The sequence below is a fragment of the Pseudonaja textilis genome, chromosome 2 (genome assembly GCF_049901715.1).
Source record: "Pseudonaja textilis isolate UNSWEBS1 chromosome 2, rPseTex1.2, whole genome shotgun sequence".
NCBI lineage: Eukaryota > Metazoa > Chordata > Lepidosauria > Squamata > Elapidae > Pseudonaja > Pseudonaja textilis.
In genome coordinates, this window is record NC_141991.1 from 15,847,741 (window position 1) to 15,863,817 (window position 16,077).

Consider the following 16,077-nt stretch of genomic DNA (forward strand, 5'->3'; position numbering starts at 1 on the left):
GATTATTCTCAATTAGGAAGTTTCTCCTTAATTCCAGGTTGCTTCTCTCCTTCCTAAAGCTTCCACCCACTGCTTCTTGTTGTACCTTCAGGTGCTTTGGGTTGTTGGGTTATTCTAGCAGTGGGAGAAGCCTACTGCTTGGCTCACTTTCAGTGAGTGGGTGGCATTCCACCCAAACACTGAAAATGTTGTTCATATACTGTATTTTGAATGGAAGATTACATACTTTGGGAAAGAGGGATGAGCTCTCCGCTGGGGGATTGTGATGACCCGGGGTATGGCACAAAGGCAACACAGATAATCAGTAGGAGTCCCTTTATTAGCTCCAACTTTCCCCCCAATGTCCTGGTTACCTTCTAGCTGGAGAAAAACTCTCCCAGGAACAGCCTTTGGCTGTAGAGAATCAAGTCCAAAACATGGTTAACAAAAACTGTAACTATAAGTCCAATCAACGCAAAATGTAGTCCAGCAGAGCAAGAGAAGCAATTCCAGATGTGAAGGAACAGCTGTGATTCAACCCAGTTGGGAGGATGCCAGGAACACAGATAACCAAAGTGAACACAAGATAAACTCACGTTTGTTCCCAGAAGATGCCACACTCAGCTTGCATTTCTTAAACTCATTCCCAGGTGTGGCTAATGAAGGGACTTAGGGCCCTTTCCTGCCCCGTAAGCCACATAACCTACATTGCTCTCTTTTCCATTCCATCCTGCATGTCCTAGGATGAAGAGAGGGTGGGCCTGAGTCTTCCTCTGAACTCCCTCTTCCTTGTTCTACCTCTCTCCTGCTCTGCCCAGCCAGACTTCGCCCTTCCCCAGCTTCCTCCACAGCCAAGGGAGCCACACTCCCACTCCCTGTCAGCTGTTCGTCTTCATCCTCAGATTCAGACTCTGACGGGGGCATGAGAGAGATTGTAATATGCTGATCTTAGTTCCTTTCTCTTCCATACCAGAATCTGTTCTTTTTCTGAAGCTCCAGAGCACAAGATACTGCTGTTAGCGCCTTCAGCTGTTGCCACCTGAGTGAAGAAATCAAACTAGCTTTTCCAATTTTGATAGAAGAGCCATGGAGCTGCAGCACATTGTACAGAAGCTGCGACGGGAACTAACCTGTTCCATCTGTTTCAAGAGTTTCTTCAATCCGATAACGCTTGCCTGCGGGCACAATTTCTGCCATGCCTGCCTTGTGAGTTACTGGGGCCAATTTCCCATCGAGACGGCTTGTCCTCGATGTCAGGTGAAAATTCCTCGGCTGAACTTTATACCCAACGTCCAGCTGGCGAATATTACAAAACTGGTTGAAGAGTTGAATGTGGATATCAAGAAAATCACAGCAGAGGGCCATGTGTGTCAGAAGCATCCTCCAACGCTCCAGGCTTTCTGCAGGAATGAGCTCGTCCTCTTCTGTTCGAGGTGTGATTTATCTCGGGAGCATCTGACTCACGATGTTGTCCCTGTGGCTGAAGCTGCCCAAGAGTACAAGGTGGGAATCTTTGATAGGCGCTGCCCATGTCAGTCATTGCAGGTCATCTAGACCAAGGGTCCCCAACCTTTGAACCGTGGCCCACTATCGGGCCTTTAGCCAGTCAGAACCGGTCCATGGAAGGGGCAAGCAAGCGCACATGGATGCATGCATCCCCTTCTCTGCCCCCCCCACCACTCCATCCGCAAAGCCAAAAAGGTTGAACTCTACTATAAGGTATTGAAGAGGTTGCTGTTCCCTAGGAAGTTTAAGTGAGCTCTGGGTCAGCTTTGGAAGCCATATTAGCACCAGAAGCTTCCACACCGCCACATTCTTGAGCCTGGGAAGATAGAATGAAGATTTTGATAAAGCTGGATAGCAAGAGCAAGAGCACTTAGACTTATATACCGCTTTACAGTGCTTTACAGCCCGCTCTAAGCGGTTTTTACAGAGTCAGCCTATTGCCCCCAACAATCTGGGTCCTCATTTTACCCACCTCAGAAGGATGGAAGGCCTAGTCGACCTTGAGTCTGGTGAGATTCGAACTGCCAAATTATAGGCAGCCAGCAGTCAGCAGAAGTAGCCTGCAGTACTGCACTCTAACCACTGTGCCATTGTGGCTTATATGATTGCACTTGTGTACAAAGTACACACAGATACACCCTACAAATGTGTGGAAGAGGTCAGTTTGTGAGTTTTGGTCTCCACAGGTAGGGATGATATTACAGTATATTTGCAAACACTGTGCCAGTGATTTGTGTTATAAAGCAACTATGGCTTATTTCACAAATAATATTTACCAGTTTCCCTACCTGTGCAACATTTAATAGAGTCTGAATCCGAAGGTGCTTTTTCAAGAGGCAACTGGATTTTGTTTTTCCTTGAAGACGTTTTGCTTCCTGTCTCAGAAGCTTCTTTGGACTGAAGAACTGAACTGAAGAAGCTTCTTGGATGAGAAGCGAAACACCTTCAAGGAAAAAACAAAAAAGTCCAATTGCTTCATGAAGAAAAACCTTTGGGACAACCGTGACCTGGATGACCGAGAATCTCCATAAACAGAACATAAAGAGGAGGTAAAGTTGGGTGGGTGAAAAAGAGTCAGAGAACTGGGACTGTTAGAATCTTTGATGATAGCCTCCTACTATTTGGCGATTATCTTGGGATGATATCCTCCTAGTATTCGATTATTATCTCAATATCTTTTTTTCTTCTTCTAGGGCCATTTGTTAAGTGTCATGGGGACTTTAGAGAATGAGAAAGAAAGGATTTCAAAACACCACACAGATGAAGAAACCCAAGCTGGGTCCCTGATTGTATGTGTTACTAAGAAATCGCTTTTCTTTTTAACGCTGTTTGAAATACTTGCCTAAAATAGTTCAGTCTTCTCCACGGATATTCTAAGGATCAGCATTTTGGAAATCTTGCAAAGTTTCCCTTGATTCCTGGAGACTAAATAGGCCAGTTCCATACTGTTTTCAACCATATGGAAATAATTTACCCTGGTTGTTTGCCAAGATGAGATTTTTTTAAAATGTTTATTTTCCTATCTACAACCGTTGGATTCTTTAGTGTTCTTCCATCCAAGTTTTCCCAAAGGTGTTTTTTCAAGAGGCGGCTGGATTTGCTTTGTCCTTGAAGATGTTACGCTTCTCATCCAAGAAGATTCCTCAGCTCAGTTCAGTTCTTCAGAACTAATGAAGCTTCTTAGACGAGAAGTAAAACGGCTTCAAGGAAGAACAAAGTCTAGTTGCCTCTTGAAAAAGCAAACATAAACATTCCATCCAAGTTCTCCGTAAACATTCCATCCAAGTTCTAACTAGGTCCAAACCTGTTTATTTTACTTTTTTAAGATTAGACAAGATTGACTTGGTGCTATTGTCTGCTGGGAAATGTTCTCTATAATGTGATGTGTTTGAAAAGCCACTAAGGTTAAACGAGGAATAGATAGCCTTTGGGTCTGGAAGGCAGGTAGCATATTAAGGATGTTGAATATACCATAGATGTCCCGTAAAAAGATTGCCATAAACTATGTTACCAACCTCTACTTCCTGAGTGCAAATATTCCATGCTGCTTGTCACCCTTGCAAGGTAGTCCAGACAGGAAGCATACCCAGATGTCCTAACTCTTCTTTATTTTTAAGTTTACATTAATAAAATCTTGCAAGTCTGAAAATACAATTATGCCCCATCACTTTCACAGCCTAAGAAAGGGGGTGAGAGGTCCCCTTCAGGATATATTTGCCGCACCCACATTCCTTCTGTGAGCTATGTTGCGTCTTTTGCAACTGTTCCATTGGGTGTACCATCAATCAATCAATCAATCAATCAGAACAGAGCTTGAAGGGACCTTGAAGGTCTTCTTAGTCCAGCCCCCTACTCAAGCAGGAGATTTTATAATCTATTCTATTCTATTCTTCCAGTCTCTTCTTAAAAATCTCTATTGATGAAGCCCTCACCACTTCTGAAGGCAAGCTATTCCATTGGTTACTTGTCCTCACCGTTAGGAAATTTCTTCTTAATCCCAGGTTGAATCTCTCCTTGATTAGTTTCCATCCATCGTTTCTTGTCCTGCCTTCAGTTGCTTTGGAAAATAAATTAACCCCCCTCCTCTTTGTGGCAGCCCTTCAAATACTAGAATACTGCTGTCATGTCACCCCCTAGTTCAGTAGTGGCTAACCTTTTGGGGCTCCAGTGCCAAAAATTGTGAGCGTGCCAGCGCGCCCGCACTCGCATGCCGGGACCCAGAATGCAATGCACCCCCCCTCCCCACACCCCCTGAGCATGCGTGTGCAATCCCCCACTCCCACCCCCTTACCTGCACTGCGTCTCACAGCTGATTTTTCAGCTGGTTTGAGGCCTTTTTCGGCCTCCCAGAGGCTTAGAAAAAGCCTCTGCAAGGCTTCTCAGGCTGAATTATAGGCTCGTTTCATCACTTCCGGTATTACAGGAAGTGACCAAACGGGCCTATAATTAGGCTTGAGAAGCCTTGCAGAAGCTTTTTCCAGCCTCTGGGAGGCCGAAAAGGCCTCAAACCAACCGGGAAAAAATCACCTGTGAGGCGCGGGCATGTGCCTGCGGCTCGTGTGCCAGCACAAATGGGTCTGCGTGCCACTTGTAACACACATGCCATAGGTTTGCCATCATGGCCCTAGTTGTTCTTTTCTCTAGACTAGCCAAACCCAAATCCTGCAACCGTTCTTCATATGTTGTTGTCTCCAGGCCTTTAATCATCTTAGGTGCTCTTCTTTCCACTTTTTCCAAAATTTCAAAATCTTTTTTATAATGTGGTGACCAAAATACCTGTCTCCCAAGGCCTTGTCCACATACCCTCAAATTGTGCCTCTTCTTTAATCGATGCTATGGTGACAAAATGCAAGACAACATCACAGAAATGTCACAAAGTACCTACTGTGCACTGTTTGTCATTGTGACATCTTACTGGTGTCTCTGTCTGTCGCTGAACGCCATTTCCAAGCTGATTTGGTTCCTGACCAAGATTTTTTCCTCTGTCCATCTGTTGCTTGCAGGAACTAATAGAAACAGAGAGGCAATTCGTTATCACTGAATTTAATGCAATACGCCAATTTTTGGAAGAACAAGAGAACTTTCTGCTGCTTAAAGTTTTGGAAAATTTAGAGAAGGGGATGCTGTGGAAAAAGGCTAAACATGCAGCCATCTTATTCCGGGAAGTCTCAGCTTTTGATGAAGTTATCCAGACAGTCAAGGAGAAGTGCCAACAATCGGCAGTTGAGCTTCTGCAGGTAAGAGATTCCAAAATTGGGACAAAGACACCTGAGAGAACAGCTTCCCCTAGATCAGGGCTGTCAAACTCGTGGCCCGCAGCCCAGATGCGTCACATGCTGGCCATGCCCACGTCCGGTTTAACAAAGGGGGAAAAAATCGTGATACGTCATGTGATACCGCCATGACAACGCAAGTTTGACACCCCTGCCCTAGATAGATCTGCATGACTGCTGCAATTCTCCTTGAAGGACTTCCTGATTCTGCAGTAGCCTTCTGATATTCATTTGCAATTCGCTGAGACATTTTTGTTTTGTTTTCATCATAAAACAATCTGGGTTGGTGGTCTCCTGAGTTCTTTTGCTCTATGAAATGTAATTACTGAAGTTATCCTGCTGTTACTGTTTCATTCTATATTGGCTTTTGATGGCTTTCTTTGATATTAAGACTAAGGGTTATGTTGTTGTTAGTCGCGAATTCATGTCTGACCCATTGTGACCCCATGGACAATGTTCCTCCAGGCCTTCCTGTCCTCTACCATCCTCAGGAGTCCATTTAAGCTCACTGCTTCAGTGACTCCATCCAGCCACCTCATTCTTCTATTGCCCTCAGTCTTTCCCAGCATTAGGCTCTTCTCCAGGGAGTCCTTCCTTCTCATTAGGTGACCAAAGTATTTGAGTTTCATCTTCAGGATCTGGCCTTCTAAAGAGCAGTCAGGGTTGATCTCTAGGACTGGCCGGTTTGGTCGCCTTGCAGTCCAAGGGACTCGCAGGAGTCTTCTCCAGCATCACAGCTCAAAGGCCTCAATTCTTTGGCGCCCCAGCGTTTCTTATGGTCCAATTTTCACGGCCATACATTGCAACTGGGAAAACCAATTTATAAAAGGTTTATAGCTTTGATAGAAAAAATAAATTATGTATTTTATATATAAAAATAAAGTATATATTTTATAGAAAAGGTTTATAGCTGGGTTTAAATCCATGATTCCCAACCTATGGTCCAAGAAATAAAGCTGTATGGGTAGGTGGTCCCTTAAACCCTTAACCATCCTTAGTGCAATCCAGTACATATGGAGGACGTTCAATTACGAAAAGCTACCGAGGCTTTCCCCCCACTTGGACCTAACTGTGGCACAACCATGCTCTAATACAGGGGTGTTCAGACTCACGGCCCATGAGCCAGATGTGTCACGTGCTGGCCCTGCCCCCTGCCCTGCTTAGCAAAGGGGAAAAAAGTCCGGATACGACATGTGATACCGCCGTGACAACACAAGTTTGACACCCCTGCTCTAATACCTTCTGTTCTTCCACTTTGTTCTCATGATGGTGCCTTCTCATTCTCAACCATTGGAGACACAGATACAGAGCATCCTTAGTTATACTGGTGTCAAAATAACATGCCTTATTCTGACACCATCTGTTCTGACCAAGGCTTCCTGAGACAGTAACAATCACACGCTATTCCCCAAAACCTTGTTTTTATTTCAACAGCTATGATTTATATGCAAACAGTTTTTGAATAATCCCACAGAAGTCTTCCACAGTCTTTCAGGATAAGGCTGATAAGCACCCACCTTTATCTCTCTTGAAATGCTGCCAGTGACTAAATTGCCAATTAGCTGTACAAGGCGAAACTGAGCACAAAGTCAACATAGAGCTTCAGATTTTAAACCAACCAGAACGAACAAAGTTGCTTCCTGCAAAGGCTCATGTCCCTTTTCTCCTCCTTTATGTCTTATGGGAGGGGCCAATCACCTCCAAGCCTTACTCCTAGGTCGCCCCTTTTGTCTTAACTGTTCTTGCCTTCTGGCAGCTCTGCGCAAGTGCGCACTGGGAACATGCTTCCCCTGTTCCTCTGCTTTGCTGCTGCCAGATTCTGGAGGCTCCGGAGTCAGCACATAACTCCCAGATGGCTCTGGCCCCATCTCTGTATCGGACACAGATCCCTCGTCCGAGTCCTCCCCAGCCTCCAGGACTGGCCCATGTTCCTCCCCACTGTCTGACTCTGACGCCAGCTCCTCAGGCCGCCAGTGGACCACAACACCATCCAAGAACAACCTCAAGGTGTGTAGAAAGTGCCACCTCAAGGTGTGTGGAATCTGCCAGGTTATTTCATTGATGATCTTGGAAGGGAGAAGCCTGGAATAAGGAGAGGATAGCCATCAGCAATGAGGGCAGTCCATTTCATGGGTATATAGTAGCTGTAGCTTTCTGCTGGAAGGCTGAATGGAAGGCCCTTCAATGTTTTGCCTGGGAAAAAGTCCATGGAAGTGGCTCAAACAATATTTCTTGGAGAAATATTGTAGAAGACTTCAGCATCTAAGATGGAACTATCTTAGCTTTGGACAGGATGCTCATTGACCATTCCAATGTGCCCCCTGTCCAACATGTAGATTAGGATACAGTCTAGCTTTGATGTTCTCAACTGGGCAGGAGATGAGTAGAGTTAAATGAGGAAGGCAGGTGCTAGAGTTGAGCAATAGTTCTTTCTGCAACTGAGACGTGAATGGAGAAGTTGACATCTTCATGTCCCTTCAAGCAGTCTGTATAATTGGGAGGACCTATAAATTGCTGATAAGTGCCTGTTTTGCATGCTGAACTGTCTTCTTTGATTTGGCCGCTTCAAGTTATGCGGATTCTCAGAATCCCCCAATCGGTATTGCTGATGCAGAGAATACTGGGGTGCGAAATTCCACATACCTGGAGAAGACAAAGGCTGGGGAAAGTTGATATAAAACAATACAATGGAAACATTTCCAAGTATTATTCCAGTCTGGGATTTGAAAGGCACTTTTAATATGAACAACCACCTAATTCCTTTCCACTTTAACTCTTTCTCTCTTCTAGGATGTGGGAAGCACTCTTAAGAGGTAAGCTGACTTCTCCCTAAATTGGAATTGTGGATGCAAGGAGAATGGCTAGGCACAGAGGACAGTCGATTTTGTTTTTATGTGTGTTATGCAAATTAGTGGAATAGTAGAAACCCATTTTTTTGGTTGATGCTCCAATTTGAGACCTTTAAAGAAATAAATTGTGAAATCATGGGATTCCATCATTTTTGTTTTGACATGTTAGAAATGAAAACAAGTGCATTTGATTATCACTATAAAAGTTTGCATAATTTGTTTAGACAATCTAATCCAAATTATACTGCACGTATTCAAGCCCAGTTACTTGAGTAGAGCAAGTTAACATCATGACACACAACTGTGACCTAAGTGATGATCCAGTGATCTTACCAGAAGATTAATGAGGATAATCTTCAGTGATGATTAAGAGAAGTCAACAAGAAGTCAACATGATAGATAACAGACAGGCCTTGGAGTCCACTTTGCATGTGGCTCTGGTTAAATATCAATTCTTGGGGGACTTTTGACTTTCTGAGTAGTTTTCCTTTTATTGAGTCTGTCATCTGCACCTCTGTAATGGTCTGGTTTGGCTCTGCAACCAAACAAGGCAGATACATACTTCAATGGATAATTAGAACTGCAGAAAAAACAATTGCTACCAACCTGCCTTCCATTGAGGAACTGTATTCTGTACGAGTCAAAAAGAGGCATGTGAAAATATCTACAGACCCCTCACATCCTGGACATAGTTTCAACTTCTTCCCTCAAAACGATGCTATAGGGCACTGCACACTAGAACTACTAGACACAAGAACAGTTTTTCCCCGAATGCCATCACTCCGCTAAACAACTAATTCTCACAACACTGTCAACTTATTTACTAAGAGTGCATTACTGTTATTCCTCTCATCCTTCCTAGTACCTACCTCTTCCCACTTGTGACTATATCCGTGTTGCTTGTATCTCTACAATTTATATTGTTTTGTTTCCTAGTATGATTTGATTGCTTATTAGTAACCTATGACTATCACTAAGTGTTGTACCTTATGGTTCTCAATGAATATATATTTTTCCTTTATGTACAGTGACAGCCTATGCACCAAAGACCAATTCCTTGTCTGTCCAATCACACTTAGCCAATAAGGAATTCTGTTCTGTTCTATTCTATTCTATTCTATTCTATTCTATTCTATTCTATTCTGTTCTATTCTATTCCATTCCATTCCATTCCATTCCATTCCATTCTAATTTTCTTCTTGCTTTTTTGTTTCTGCCTAGGCCTACTAGACTTTATCCTGTCCCTCTTACCTGCTTCATCCTAGATCACCATTCTTTGGCAAAATGGTGGGATGCAAATTCCATAAATAAATTAGGCTTATTATGAAGACTATCAAGTCCCATGTGATTTCTCAAAGGAAAAAGAGTAGCCAGCTGGAAGCATCTACCCAAATGTAGGAATAGGGATCAGATTTTGGAGAATGGGTGGACAGACCTTTTGAGTCTGGGATTACATTTTGTCTTCATATTTTACTTGGTTGATATGACTTCACTGGATTGAATGATGCCTGTACTTTGGAAGAAGGAGAGTTGAAGAGTTAATATGGATGCCTTGAGCCCTGTAGAGTATTTACCCCTTAAATATCATTTTTGACTCATATTTTCTTAAGGTTGGGTATTTGTATGTGGATCTTTGGTTGTTCGGGTTTTCTCCCACGTAAGATTCAAAGTATCTAGGCAACGTTTCGATGAAGTCTCATTCATCATCTTCAGGCTTCCGTCTTCGGCTCTGTGCTTCTCAGAGTGAAGAATCCCAGACTCTCACTCTGAGAAGCACAGAGCTGAAGACAGAAGCCTGAAGATGATGAATGAGACTTCATCAAAACGTTGCCTAGATACTTCGAATCTTACGCGGGAGAAAACCCGAACAACCAAAGATACACACACACACACACACACACACACACACACACACATATATACACACACCAGCTTCTTTATTGATACAACAAAAAGTACAAATAGCCTTTAAAACTTCTGGAACTGTTTTTTGGTACCAGCAGCCTTGGTCACCTTGAGTATGTTGAACCGGACAGTCTTGCTGAGGGGGTGGCACTCTCCCACCATCACACTATCCCCAATCTGCACATCCCTGAAGTAGGGAGACAGGTGCACCGACATGTTCTTGTGCCACTTCTCGAAGCGGTTGTATTTGCGGATGTAGTGCAGGTAGTCCTTGCAGATGATGATGGTGTGTTACATCTTCATCTTGGTGACCACACTGGAAAGGATGCGGCCCTGAATTGAGACGTTTGCCGGTGAAGGGGCACTTCTTCTCAATGTAGGAGCCCTCGATGGTCTCCTTGGGGGTCTTGAAGCCCAGGCCGATGTTCTTGTAGTAGCGGGGCAGCTTCTCCTTGCTGGTGTCGCCCAGCAGGACCCGCTTCTTGTTCTGGAAGATGGTGGGCTACTTCTGGTAGGCCTGCTCCATCAGCTTGTCTGCCATCTTGGCCATGTGGAACAAAAAGAGACCACGCGCAGCACGCCGGGAGGTTTATCCTTGCTCAAGGTTGGGTAGTTTTGAAAGGCCTTAACATTCTTAACAATCCAGTGATAATTGTAGTTCTCCCATACTTCAGGAAAGGCGCTGGGAACCATAGTTTGGAGGCTGGCTCTTTTAAAAGATATTCTTGATCGCCTATAATTTCAATTGTAACACATTCACTTCCCTCCTTCTGTCTATGGAGCAAAGAACAATACTTCATTTTTCATGTGAGTTTATTGAGCCCTTTTGGATCTGAGGACGTTCAACATTATAAAAAAAGATCTTGTCCCGGATTTTTCTATTCCTCCAAAGATGGCCTCAGCAAAGATTATACTACCTGAGACTTCTCAGGAAACAACTGAATGAAAACTGCTGGTAACCTTCTACCGCTGCACCATAGAAGAGTATTTTAATTTACTACACCTGTGTATGGTTTGCCAAATGCACAGTGGCAGATAGGACAGGGCTCCAGAGGGTTAACATCATTGCCCAGAGGATCATTGGTTGACCTCTCCCCTCTTTGGAAAAGCTTTATAGCTCCCACTGCCTTAAGAAAGTTCAAAACATTCTCAAAGTTCCATCTCATCCTGGGCACTCTTTTTTTGAACTATTACCATCTGGCAGATGGTACAGGATAATAAAAACAAGGGCAAATAGGCTGAAAAACAGCTTCTATCCTGGAGCAGTAACTATACTGAATTCTTCTGTATAATGCAATATTAATGCAATATCAGGGGTTTTCAATTCAGTTGTTAGAATGTGAAGGATAGGTGTTAGTGTTTTATTTTTATAGTTATAATGTACACTGAAGATGGCATTTAATTTCATTGTACGAGGTGCAACGACAATAAAGTAAACTAACATGTTTGTTTTTTCTTAGCTGTAAGGAAACACTTATGAATCCAGTAACGCTTCCTCCATGGGTGAAATTGGGAGCCTGGGATTTACTTGACTTCAATACCTTTCTAGGGACTCTCATGAAACAATTCAAAGGTAAGAAAAGGACTGAAACAAAACATAAAAATTGGTGATGGGGAGATGCTGATTGGTGCAGGTAAATGCTGGAAAACTAGAAGGGCCTTATCAGGAATTTAAGGTCCACTTGAGAAGAAAGTTTTAATTTTTGGAGGAAGTTGAACCAGTCACAATGGCTTAATCGGCTTTTGTTGCAGAACTCTGCTATCAAAGTTGTTAAGTGAAAATAAGATTGGCATGACAAAGGAATGGAGGAAGTCTGGAGAGGTACCAAGGATTATTTTCAGACTGAGATCCATACAATGCCTTTAAGAGACCCACTGACATTAAAAAAACAATTACAAATAAGAGTGTTTGCTTTGTGTGAGAAAAATCTGGATTCAATTTTTGGCATCTCCAGGAATTATTGGGAAGCACTTCTTTTCCTGAAATTTTCAGGAGGAAGGCATTTTAGGGAGTTCCTTAATATTTGAATTACACAATGTTTTACATTTGAAACTAAGTCTGCAGGTAATTTCAAATTCTGCTGAGGAATTGCAAGGCAGTAGGTATGTAACTGGACATCAGAACTTTGCTTGCATACTCATAACTAGGAATATGAAATATGAAAACATTTCATATTTAGAGAAGGCAAAGATTGGATTCAAGTATCATGTTACACCATGTTGTTTAACTGTGGTTGTTGATTAAACTTTAATTGAGTTCAAACACACTGAGCCAGAACCAGCATTATGACTTAGTCTGTGATCTAAAAATCTAATACAACTTGTATTGTATGTAACTCTTCTAATTTTTATAAATCATTTGGAAGGCTTGGAAACATTATTTAACATTCGGAATCTGCTCAACTGTTGTTTAGTTAGGTGGTCTTGAAATGCAGTGTCCATGATACCTTGACAGCAAATTATATTTTGTTCGAAGAAGTGTTGCGTTGAGTTACTTAATCTGTTTCTCTATTCCCTTAGATATGCTGGTGTTTGGATATCAGATTCAGAAAGGTATATCTCTGGGTCTGAAGGGTGGCTAAATCTTCACAAACTTCTTTGCTTATATTTCACATGGGCATTCACCATCTATCCATCCTGGGTCCAAAACAGGAATGAACCTGTTAGAAAAAAAATGAGAGATAATTTCAATGCTTTTAAATTGAAAGAAAACATAGCAATGCTGCCTAGTTCTGTGATTTCTGCCTATGCTCGTCGTTTAATGACCCGGTAAGCTCTTGTGGGGTGGAGTCAGGGCAACTGAATGGAGCTGAGTGTTTATTGGCCGGATGCCCTTCCGGTCGCCAGTGTGGAGTTTTTGCAGCAGATATATTCTCGTTGAACTCAGAGAGAGAAACATCAGCCTCTACCTAGGATCGAACGCACAGCCTCCTGATTGTGAGGCGAGAGCTCCACTTCTAGGTCACCGCACCATTTTCTGTGATTTCTCTGTGATATTAATATTTAATACAGGAGGATTACTGTTTAAATGTCCTCCTTTTGATCGTCAAACTACAACCCACATTTTTCAAGCCTGTGAGATCACAGCGTCATTGGATGGTGAACTGGAGGATGTTGCTGAAACCCAACATTTCTCTGGAGAGTGACAAATCCAATAGCCTCGTGATTCAGTGGTGGGATTCAATTTTTTTTACTAGTTCTGTGGGCTGGGCTGGGCTTGGCTTGGTGGGCGTGGCAGGGGAAGGTTACTGCAAAATCCCCATTCCCTCCGCACCCCACTAACCTGCTTTCCAGCTCCGTTCTCCTGTGCAGGGCAACCAAAGAAGACCCAGCTGATCAGCTGGGACTCAATGGGAGGCAGAGAGTAGATGGGAGCGGGGCCAGTGGTGGATGTCAAAGTAAGTTACCACTGGTTCAGTGGGTGTGGCTTGTGCAGGCCATGGCCACCGAACCACAGGCGCAGAGGCTTTCCTACTCACTTCTTGCTATCCCGCACTCTCCCTATCGCTGCAGCAGCTGATACCCGGCAATCTGCTGTGCCGCGCAAAGCAGATCTGTTTCAAAAGCAGGGAATAAAGGTGAGTATGAGAGCCCAGGTGGGTGGGCGGGTGGGCCCAACAGCAGCTCCTCAGAGAGAACCGGTTTGGTCTCTACTGATCTTTGGCGCTACCGGTACGCCAGTCAGAGGTGATATTTGCCGGTTCTCCAAACTACTCAAAATTTCTGCTACCGGTTCTCCAGAAGTGGTCAGAACCTGCTGAATATCATCTCTGTTGTGACTGCAACCTCTCCCCACTAGAGGTGGTATTCAGGAGGTTCTGACCACCTCTGATTGGCCCTGCCCCATCCATGCTCTGCCTCCTGAGTCCCAGCTGATTGGCTGGGTCTTCTTTGGTTGCCCTACACAGGAGAACGGAGCTGGAAAGCAGGTTAGTGGGGTAGGGAGGGAATGGGATTTTGCAGTATCCTTCCCTTGCCACGCCCATCAAGCCATGCTACACCTGCCAAACCACGCCTACAGAACTGGTAGTAAAACATTTTGAATCCCACCATTGCTCCTCATCCAAGTGTTTTCCAACCTGGATCCCCTTAATTCTTACCTACAATTTCCAGGAGGCACAAATCTTCCCCCTTTTTTTTCTTTTCCATTTCTGCTTCCTTGCGGTTAAGAATGAATCCCACCGCATAGCCAAAGGCGGTATTTTTATTAACGTGTGAGCTTTTGATGAGCAGCCTTCCATCTTAGGGATGACTTACGGCAATTGTGTTTCTTCGTAGCAAATGTGACTCTGGATCCTGACACAGCTCATCCCAAGCTCATTCTCTCTGAAGATCTTAAAAGCTGCTGGTTGGGAAGAAAAAGTCAAAACCTCGTCAACGACGACAAGAGATTTGACCTCATGCCATGTGTGTTGGGACGCGAGATGTTCGTCACCGGCAGGCATTATTGGGATGTTGCTGTGGAAAATGAGGGCGATTGGGCTGTCGGAGTTGCCCGGAGTTCAATGAAGAGAAAGGGCATTGAGGCCTTCCGTAATATGGAAGGGATCTGGGCAATGGCGAAGTGTTGTGGCAGGTTCTGGGTGTACATGAACCCTCCAGTTCTAGTTTCTGATCCAATGCGTTGGAAGATCAAGAAGATTCGAGTCTCTCTGAACTATGCTGGAGGCCGGGTGGCTTTTTGTGATATTGAAAGAGGAAACCTGCTCCATGCTTTCTCCTTAACTTCATATTTTGGAGAGCCCATTCACCCTTTCTTTTGGATTGGGAGGAAAACCCGTCTCTCGCTTTGCCCCTAAGGCAGAAAACCTACCACCAGATCCCTTCCGTCTCTAGATCTCTGGGGCCTCTTTCTTAGTATCCCTTTCCCTTTATCTCTGTTTTCTTCCTCTCCATCTCATCCTCAAGCACCAAATACTTGGAATGAATTTTCAGGCGCAAACTGGTGTGATGTGGAAGGAACTCTTACAAAGTTGCTATGTTCTTTTTAAAGGGAGCCACACCTGATGTGAAATCCACCAGCCTTGGAGGGATCAAAATTCCCAAGTAGTGCTGGAGGGTGCAGTGTTGAGGAAGACCCGTCTTAGCGATTTTATCATTTTATAATCTTTAATGGAGGCTTCCGATTAAAGTTTGAGTGCCGGGAGCAGTTCTTAATATGGAGAATTAAGAGCTGAACACAATCATTTCGGGGATGCTATTTTGAACACACGCAAACACTTGTGTTAATCACAGTGAGTTGATTTGTAGTTAAGCAGATCGGGATACTCACATTTAAAAACTGTTCTTTTGCATAATAAAGATGAAAACCAATTGGTTTTTTTTTTAGAATTTAATATGTGGTTTTTAATAAAGGATTATTATCCCCCATTGCTTTTGTGGTTCTTTTTAGTTTTCAAACTTTTCAACCACTAAATGCACATAAGCCTCTCTTCATTTTTAAAGAAACTCCTGTTTAAGCATCACCTCTGCCTTTTCTTTCTTCTGCCTTGCTATGTGTGAGGCCAAAAGTAGTTTGCTACTTCTTTCCTGGCTACTGGTTGTTCATTTCTCCCGTGCTTCTGACCCCAATCTTCCTCAGAGGGGGAAGGCAGAGGTTGGAGTAGGCAGGGTTAGCTATTCATTGTGTTTGCCATATTGGGGAATATTTGTAGCTCGGGTTTAGGATGAGGGTGAAGGTTTGCTCTTTACAGATCAACAGAGTTGGAAGGGACTTTATAGGTCATCTAGTCCAACTCCCTGCGCAAGCAGGAGACCTTACACCATTTCTGACAAATGGCAGTCCAACCTCTTGAAAGTCTCAAGTGATGGCACTCCCACAACTTCTGAGGGCAAGGTGTTCCATTGCTTGATTGTTCTGTCAGAAATTTTCTCTTTATTTGCAGGTTGAATCTCTCTTTGTTCAGTTTCCATCCATTATTCCTTGACTGGCCTACAGGCGCTTTAGAAAATCGCTTGAACCCTTCATCTCTGTGGCAGTCCCTCAAGTATTGGAAGACTGCTATCCTGTCTCCCTTCTCTTCACTAGACTAGCCAGGCCCAGTTCCTGTAACGGTTCTTCATAC

At 43.7% G+C, this 16,077-nt stretch overlaps 1 protein-coding gene and 1 pseudogene across 1 annotated transcript; one reads left to right on the plus strand and one right to left on the minus strand.

The window, feature by feature from the left end:
- Positions 1 to 952: 952 nt before the first annotated feature.
- LOC113449066 (zinc finger protein RFP-like) lies at positions 953 to 15,380 on the plus strand. Its single transcript, XM_026720011.2, has 7 exons — positions 953 to 1,482; positions 2,679 to 2,774; positions 4,989 to 5,222; positions 8,049 to 8,071; positions 11,473 to 11,585; positions 12,533 to 12,565; positions 14,291 to 15,380. The coding sequence occupies exons 1-7, from the start codon at positions 1,066 to 1,068 to the stop codon at positions 14,809 to 14,811; spliced, it is 1,437 nt and encodes a 478-aa protein (XP_026575796.2). The 5' UTR covers positions 953 to 1,065; the 3' UTR covers positions 14,812 to 15,380.
- On the minus strand, positions 10,032 to 10,554 carry LOC113449061 (small ribosomal subunit protein uS17 pseudogene; annotated as a pseudogene).
- Positions 15,381 to 16,077: the final 697 nt, after the last annotated feature.

Excerpts from the sequence above, each read along its gene's own strand:
- LOC113449066 (XM_026720011.2), top strand. The coding sequence starts at position 1,066 with ATGGAGCTGCAGCACATTGTACAGAAGCTGCGACGGGAACTAACCTGT. Across the intron at positions 2,775-4,988 it reads CCCAAGCTGGGTCCCTGATT|GAACTAATAGAAACAGAGAG; the intron begins GTATGTGTTACT and ends TGTTGCTTGCAG. Across the intron at positions 5,223-8,048 it reads CGGCAGTTGAGCTTCTGCAG|GATGTGGGAAGCACTCTTAA; the intron begins GTAAGAGATTCC and ends TCTCTCTTCTAG.